The 8,422-nt window shown below is 45.3% G+C and overlaps 1 protein-coding gene across 1 annotated transcript in view; it reads left to right on the top strand.

Annotated features, from left to right (window-relative positions):
* Positions 1–2,315: 2,315 nt before the first annotated feature.
* The window catches only part of FBXO32 (F-box protein 32), a 28,828-nt gene continuing 22,721 nt past the window's right edge, over positions 2,316–8,422 (top strand). Inside the window, exon 1 of the mRNA XM_032222547.1 lies at positions 2,316–2,735. Within this exon, the coding sequence (XP_032078438.1) occupies positions 2,617–2,735 (119 nt within the window). The 5' untranslated portion in view covers positions 2,316–2,616. The remainder of the gene's footprint in view (positions 2,736–8,422) is intronic.

The raw sequence follows: 8,422 nt of genomic DNA, 5'->3' as shown, positions 1-8,422 counted from the left end.
TTAGTTAGTTAGTTAGTTAGTTAGTTAGTTAGTTAGTTAGTTAGTAAATTTATAGGCCGCCCAATCCCGAAGGACTCCGGGTGGCTTACAAAGCGAAAAGAGAAATTAATAAAAAATAAAGGAAAAACAATTTAAAAACATCACACATGCACCCAATCTGATTGGGGCTGGACCCCAGCAATGAGGTCAACAGCCCCAGGCCTGCCGGAACAGCTAGGTTTTAACAGCTTTTCGGATGGCCATGAGAGTGGGCAAGGTCCGGATCTCTGGGGGGTAGCTCATTCCAAAGGGTCGGCGCAACCACAGAGAAGGCCCTCCTCCGGGGAGCCGCCAGCTGACATTGTCTGGCTGACAGCATCTGAAGGAGGCCCACCCTGTGGGATCTCACCGGCCGTTAGGAGGTATGTGGCAGTAGGTGGTCTCGCAGGTACCCTGGTTCTAAGCCATGTATGGCTTTAAAGGTGATAACCAGCACCTTGAATGGTTCCATCACAAATCCGCGAAACCCTTCTGCGCGGAGACATAAGCGCGAAGACTAAATCGCGCCGTTCTAAGCGCTAGGGAAAAACGCGACCCTACCGCGATGACATAATCGCGGAGGGCAAAATCGCGCATTCCCAAGCACTCACTACCCTAAACCTAACCCTAACCCTAACCCTAACGCTAAACCTAACGCTAAACCTAACGCTAAACCTAACGCTAAACCTAACCCTAACCCTAAATCTAACCCTAAACCTAACCCTAAAACAAACCCTAAAACAAACCCCTAAACCTAATCCTAACGCTTACCTTAAATGAAGTCGGCTTTCTGCCGCGGCGCCGTTTTAAAGCGCCCTTATGTTGCCGTGCTGTTGTTGCGGCGGTGATGACGCGCGGTGATGATGTCGCGGCTTTAGCGCCGCGATTTTGACCAGCGCGGTTTTGACCAGCGCGGTTTTGTCATGCCACGCCTTGAATTGCGTCAGGAGACCAATAGGAAGCCAGTGCAGCTCACGGAGGATAGGTTCGCTTGCACGCATGCGTTCTGGACTAGTTGCAGTCTCCGAACGCTTTTCAGGGGCAGCTATTGAACAGCTATTAGTCCACAATGATATACGGTCTCCTGCTTGAGCAGGGGGTTGGACTAGAAGACCTCCAAGGACCCTTCCAACCATGTTATTCTGTTAATATTTGGATGATGGAGACCACCAGGAAATCTCCCAATTATGAAGCGGCCTGGGAAACTGGGAGAAAAACTGACAACAAACTGGAAGAAACCAGCAACAAATTACTTTGGGGCATTTCCCTGTTCTGAAAATCATCCAGAATGGACTCAACCAAAAGAAGAGTTTACCTTTAATAACTACATTAGTTCCCAAAGGTGCTTTTTCAAGAGGCGACTGGACTTTCTGGTTTTTCTTTGAAGGAAGTTTGGCTTCTCATCCAAGAAGCTTCCTCAGCTCTTCAGAAGCTGAAGAATCGGAAGTGAAACCATCTTCAAACAAAAATCTCTTAAAAAAAAGACAACTGGACATTGTTTTTTCCTTGAAGACATTTTGCTTCTCATCCAAGAAGCTTCTTCCGCAAAGGCCTTCCGCAAAGCCCTTAAAACCTGGCTGTTCCGACAGGCCTGGGGCTAAAGAGCTTTTGCCCCCCCCCCCTCGAATGGTATGGTTGTCGTGTGCTTTTAAATTGTGTATTGTTATGTTCGTCTTTTTTATCCCTTGTCTGTACCCCCTTCCCTGACTTGGATTGTGAGCCGCCCTGAGTCCCCTTCCGGGAAAAGGGCGGCATATAAATGCAATAAATTCCAATTAAATTCCAATTCTTTAGTTCTCTTCAGTTCACTTCTCCAGAGCTGAAGCAGCTTATTGGATGAGAAACAAAACCTCTTCAAGGGGGGGGAAAAAAAGCCCAGTTGCCCTTTAAAAAAGCACCTTTGGGACAACACTGTCCTGGATGGCTAGGAATCTCCACCGACCAACTACGTTGGTCAACTTACTACTAATCACAATAATCATAACAGGGCCACCTCGGCGCGCTCCTTCTTAAGAGTAACCTCCCTTCGTTTGTTGTTTTCAAAACTTTGCTTTGGGGAGGGGGAGGGTGTCTTAAAATACCTAGGCAGCTGAGCGAGACCAAGTTTCCATTCCCAGGATTGTGCAATAAGGCACCGTGGCCAAAGCAACAACCCCTTGCACCCCTTGCCCCACTCCCCCCCCCCAAAATCTGGCAAGCTCTCTCCTCCCGAGAAACGGCCATAAACAAAGCCACGTGTCCTCCCTCCCCTCCCCGGGAGCGGGGCGGAGTTTGCGCGCTTCTTCCGGCAACAAAGAGCCACCAGCTGGCCCGGATAAATACAGATGCGGCCGGAGCCCGGGCAGAGAGAAGCGATCGAGGGGCCTGGTCACCGTCGTCCAAGGGGTGGTGGAGGGAAAGCGGCGTCCTAAATAACACGATACCGTCCAGCTCAGGCGGCATCTCCGGGTTTCCCTTCTTGGCTAACCGAGGCGTCGTTAGAGCTTCTGCTTTGGAGGCAGCCCAAGGCGCGCTCTTCTCTTGCGCCTTTTATATTTTTATTTTATTTTATTTTATTTTAAAAAACCGGCGGGCGTCTCTCTCTTTCGGTTGCCCGCAATGCCTTTTCTGGGGCAGGACTGGCGGTCGCCGGGCCAGAACTGGGTGAAGACGGCGGACGGCTGGACCAGGTTCCTGGACGGGAAGGAGCACGGCGGCTGCGACAACGAGAGGAACAGGTGAGATGCGCGGTGGGGAAGGGGTCCAAATGGCTTTTAAGGTAGCCTCGGAGTAGGAGCCGTGGAGGATGGGGAGACACTCGGGGCAATTGAGCAAGGTAATTGAGCAAGGAGGAGAAGCGGATCTTGGATGGGGAGGCGTATTTCACATATAGAATAGAATTCTTTATTGGCCAAGTGTGGTTGGACACCCCAGGAATTTGCCTTTGGTACATATGCTCTCAGTGTACGTAAAAGAACAATAAAATACATTCATCGAGAATCATAAGGTACAACACTTAGTGCTAGTCATAGGTACAAGTAAGCAATCAGGAAACAGTATCAGTACAAATCATAAGGATACAAGCAACAAAGTTAGTCATGCAGTCAACAAGTGGGAGGAGATAGGCGATATATATGGGTTGTGTGTGTGTGTGTGTGTGCCATTGCAAAAAAAAAAAATTAAATAAAAAATAAAAAAGCAACTGTACCACCAAGAACAATGCAGGATGCTTTTGTCCCGAGAGCACGTCATGTTTTGCTCCAGTCTGTTATGCCTTTTGTTTTTGTTTCTGGCGTCATCTGGGCAGGGAGATCTTGCAAGCTGAATTTAAGCGAATAACAAGCCAGGGGAAAGGAGGAACCAACCAGCCTTGCTGCTGCGTCCCCCACAAAACATCGGTTGGCTTAATCCTACTGTAGTTGATAACATTTTACCTTTGGCTTCAAGATGCCGGTCCCAACTGGCCTCCCCTTAACCTGCTATGAGTTGTCCAGATCTTTGGGGACTATAATAACAACTATGATCCTGTTTCCCTGGCCCTGGGTTTTTTTCTTTCTTTTATGGATTGGAAATTGTGAGACCTGTAACTTCTCGGCAGCTGGTTCAGGAGAGGGTGATCTAAAACAGGGTCTCCAACCTTGGCAATTTTAAGACTTGTGGACTTCAACTCCCAGAATTCTGTTGGCTGAGGAATTCTGGGAGTTGAAGCCCACAAGCCTTAAAGTTGCCAAGGTTGGAGACCCCTGATCTAAAATGTTGAAGGTGATGCTAGCTTCTGGTAGTTAAGTCTCCAGGTTCAATGATTCCGTAATTGTTCCTAAGCTTTAACTCAGTGTGTATTGCTGCTTTACTTACTGAGAACAAGTCAACATTTGGAGAACTAGAGCAGTAGTAAAGGAAATCATGGGACGATCAGAATATCCGAAGCTTAGGGATGTCTCTAAAACTCTTTTGTAGACTGGAAAACATAGAATTATGTATTTCATTGTAAATTTTCATGAACTTCAATCATGGTAATTAATTCCAGTGTTCCTCTGTATTTTCTAAGGAAATAGGTGAGCGTGTGGCTGTTTAATTAGCCATACCACTATTTTTAAAAAATTGAAAGTCATTCATGAAAGTCATGATATGCTGTCAAGTATCAGATATCCCCACCAGGCAAAAAAAAAATTGATGTGTCCTCCTTCCTGTCATCTCCTGTCCCCTCCCATTGCTCTTATGACCCCTGCCTGAAATGTACTGGTTCTATGTCAGTGTTGGTGAACCTTTTCGGCATCAAGTGCCGAAACGGGAGTGCTAGAAACCGGAAGAGCAGTGCGCATGTGCAGCAATGCCAGAAACCGGAAGAGCAATTCTCCTGCACACATGCACACGCCGGGAAGCTGAGCTTCCAGTTTATGGCATGCGCATCGGTCACATGCTCTTCTGGTTTCTGGTGTGCGTATGCACACGAGGACCAGCTCACCAGCGCACATGCATGTGCTGGAAACCAGAAGCTCAGCTTCCCAGTGTGTGCATGTGTGCCAGGGAGCTGCTCTTCCAGTTCCCACTTCTCCCATCCGTGCGAAGACGAGCTGGCCAGCGTGCATGTGCATGCCGGAACCTGTAAGAGCAAAGGGTGACGCCTGGTGTGCCTAGAGAGATGGCTCTGTGTGCCACTTTCGGCACTTGTGCCACAGGTTTGCCATCACTGTTTTATGTAAATCTGATCCTCCCGATTGATGGTCTGAAGTCTGAGACCCAATACCGGCAAGAAAAACATGGACTGAGCCATCCCTATTGCAGTGGTTCCCAAACTTGGCAACTTTAAGATTTGTGGACTTCAACTCCCAGAATTCTCCAGCCAGCTCTGGTGGCTGGAGATTTCTGGGAGTTGAAGTCCACAAGTCTTAAAGTTGCCAAGTTGTGCCACAGGTTCGCCATCACTGGCGAACCTGTTTCCACTTGTGCCACAGGTTTGCCATCACTGTTTTATGTAAATCTGATCCTCCCGATTGATGGTCTGAAGTCTGAGACCCAATACCGGCAAGAAAAACATGGACTGAGCCATCCCTATTGCAGTGGTTCCCAAACTTGGCAACTTTAAGACTCTGCTGGCTGGAGATTTCTGGGAGTTGAAGTCCACAAGTCTTAAAGTTGCCAAGTTTGGGAACCACTGCCCTATTGCATGACAGTGCTATCACAAGGAATATGAGTTTGGTGTTCCACTCAAGAGTTCCTGGGAAACAAGTGTGCTGTGAAGACATGTGCAATGTTCTCTTTGTTGTTATAAATGAGCTCCACCCATTAAAAACATGACTGTCTCCCTCGTGGAAGGGCAGCCTGCCAGCGTGCTTGAGAGGTGTCACCTTCAGCTACAAGTCGCATAACCAACTGGAGCTAATGGGAATTGTAATCCAAGACTCCCTAAAAGGGATCATATTTAATGGCGAGGATCTCCCAAAGACTGAGTTCCCAAAATATTATTGGGCTGGAAAATGAGCTATCAGCTTGTGGCACTGGTTGGTTCCATTGGTAAGACAGTTGAAAGATACAATGGGCAATAGAAATAATCTGGGAGGAAGAAGAGCCACAACCTAAAGGTGCCTTTTTCAAAAGGCAACTGGACATTGTTTTCCCTTGAAGACATTTTGCTTCTCATCCAAGAAGCTTCTTCAGTTCACTTCTCCAGAACTGAAGAAGCCTCTTGGATGAGAAGCAACATGTCTTCAAGGGAAAACAAAGTCCAGTTGCCCTTTAAAAAAGCACCTTTGGGACAAATAACTGAGAATCTCCATAGACAAGAGCCACATCTAAAAACAACAGTCAGATAAAAGAAATTTGAGTCTGGGGCAGAAATGTAAGTTGAGAAAACATCTCAGAGATGAATGTCCCTAGTTGAAGATTGAAGATAAAAGGCGAGAGGAGGAAGTCGCAAACCTGCAAGATTCTGCCATGGTAACTTTATAATAAAAGTAGCATGAGCACACATAACTCTGGCGTCCTTGTCTGATCTACCTTAAAGGGCTGAGAAAAAGACAGCAGAACTACAAATCTCCTCCTCCACCTCTAGGTCTCATTTAGCTGTGGATGATGCTGGTTGTAGGCTGATAAATCCTGGGCAGTTGTAATCTAGGGAAGGCCTGTAGAGCAGTGTTTTTCAGCTTTGGCCACTTCGACGTGTGGATTTCAACTCCCAGAATTCCCTAGCCAGTATGACTACTGGAACTCTGGGAGTTGAAGTCCATATGTCTTAAAGTGGCCAACTTTTTATAGCCTACAGCTGCCCAGCATGGCTAGCTGGGGAATTCTGGGAGTTGAAGTCCACACGTCATAAAGTGGCCGAAGTTGAGAAACATGCGAATGATAATAACAATATACCAATAACCGGGTTTGCAGTCCAGTTTGGGCAAAGTATTTTGGATTTAAACAGATGTTGGACCAAATCCTCACTTAGCTTTTCGCTAAAATCCTTCTGAGCACAGTACAGTTTGTTTCAGAGTTAGTAGGCATACTGTTGAACTGCCAAAGACTTAGCTTACATCTTCGAAACAAAGTTCATTAAATGTGACGACGTTGACTTCTTTACACAATAAATAAGTTGTCTGCAAAGGACAGAAACCAGGCTGCCGATTGAAACTTTAATGTGGTCAGTTTTTGAGGGCTTCATTTCTGCCTCTCCTGTTCTTATTTTCCAGGAAAATGTCAGTTTAAATAAACTCGGGGTTAGCTTTGCATCATAATCAGCGGGCGGCTATTGTGGTGAAATACCCATCTATATATTTTTTTAAAAAGAGAGAGAACGTCCCCAATAGTTGAATTTTGGCTTAGTTGTGTTATCTGTTCAGTTACAAGCAATCGATGCTGACAGTTACGTGGTTTCAAGGCTCCCTTATTGAGAAGTTGAACTAAACAAAATGGGCCCGAATCTATTTTTAAACTCTTGAGAGCTCTGTTGCTTTAATATGTTTAGTTAACAAAAGTCTGTATGGGTATTATAGCAGGTCATTCTGGTTTGTTTTGCTTGGCATGTGACTCAGCGTCCAGTTAAACAGTAATCTCTGTTTGCGAATTAAACCCTCCTCTGCATAACGGCAATAAAATTATTAAGCGCTGACCAATCTAGCTCCAGGATTCTTTGTGTCTTGCGGTGACTTTCGCATCACAAAGAAAGATTTTGCATCCCCGTCCGGTCCAATAAAATGAAAACCAGAAGAAAACAAAGCTTTCATAGAGGACTAGTTACTTTCCCCAGAGTTTTTCCTGTTTTGATGCAGAGCTCTTCAGAACAAAATGAAAAACAATGACTTTGTGTGAAGACTAGGTTACCTAGTACAGTGTTTCCCAACCTTGGCAACTTTCAGTCCTTTGGACTTCAACTCCCAGAATCCCCCAGCCAGCATAGCTGGCTGGGGGAATTCTGGGAGTTGAAGTCCACAGGACTGAAAGTCACCAAGGTTGAGAAACACTGACCTAGTAGAATCGACAAAGTTCTTTTAAAGGATTAGCCCCAACACATTTTTGTTTGGGATGCTAATTTTATAAAGGGTGCATTGTTTTGCCACCGAAACAATGAAGCAGCGAAATTAATTGCAACTTTTTTGAGGCGAGGGCCTTTTGTGGCTAAGTATAACAGTCCCTGAGAACATTTATTGGTAGTTCATATAAAAGTTCTCATCCTTTAAATCAACATTTTGTCAATACAGACCCAGGTGAGATTTTTAAATTTATGCAATATCGCTGATTCATCCTGTGTGAAATAGATTTTTAGAAGGTCAAATTCTGAGGTGAAATACTAGTTTGCACTTTTATTAAGCGCTTCAATTTGCTGCTTCTGCTGGTTAAACCAGTATTGCAAAAATTTTTTAAAAATGGATAACTGATCTGATGTCATGGAAAGCACTTTTGTGTGATTAATCCAGCTTCTGTTGGTTTATATGAGCGATTCTACTGTGGAATGCTGTGTGGAAATAATCTTATATCCCCAACCTGTGTCAGAGTCTTTTTTAGCAGGCACACTAACTTGGTTGGTTTTAATCCAAGCATATGTCAAAGCAGCCTATTTTCCTTTCTTCCTAATCCGAATAAACTCCGGAGAGTCAACAGAATTCTGAAGATTCTCAGCAGTTAGTATAAATTAAAACATCTGTCTATAACAGTTCCAGCTGGAGATTTTGGAGCAAGATGCCCTGAGTAAGAGGTCCCATCTCCCCATTTTGAGCACACTTATCATTGTCAAGCAAGGCAATGTACAGGAATTGGGATCTTGCCTGCCTGTTAAAATGCAGCCAATTACAACATGGAAAGGAAGAGTTATGGAAAATAGTGGTAGTAGTGGTAGTATCAGAATAGCAGAATTGGAAAATACCTTGGAGGTCAAGTAGTCCAGCCCCCTACTCAAGCAGGAGACTGCATACAATTCCTGACAAATGGCTGTCCAGTCTCT

The sequence above is a fragment of the Thamnophis elegans genome, chromosome 8 (assembly GCF_009769535.1).
Source record: "Thamnophis elegans isolate rThaEle1 chromosome 8, rThaEle1.pri, whole genome shotgun sequence".
In the NCBI taxonomy this organism is placed as follows: Eukaryota; Metazoa; Chordata; class Lepidosauria; order Squamata; family Colubridae; genus Thamnophis; species Thamnophis elegans.
This window is presented reverse-complemented; position numbering and strand designations above follow the sequence as displayed.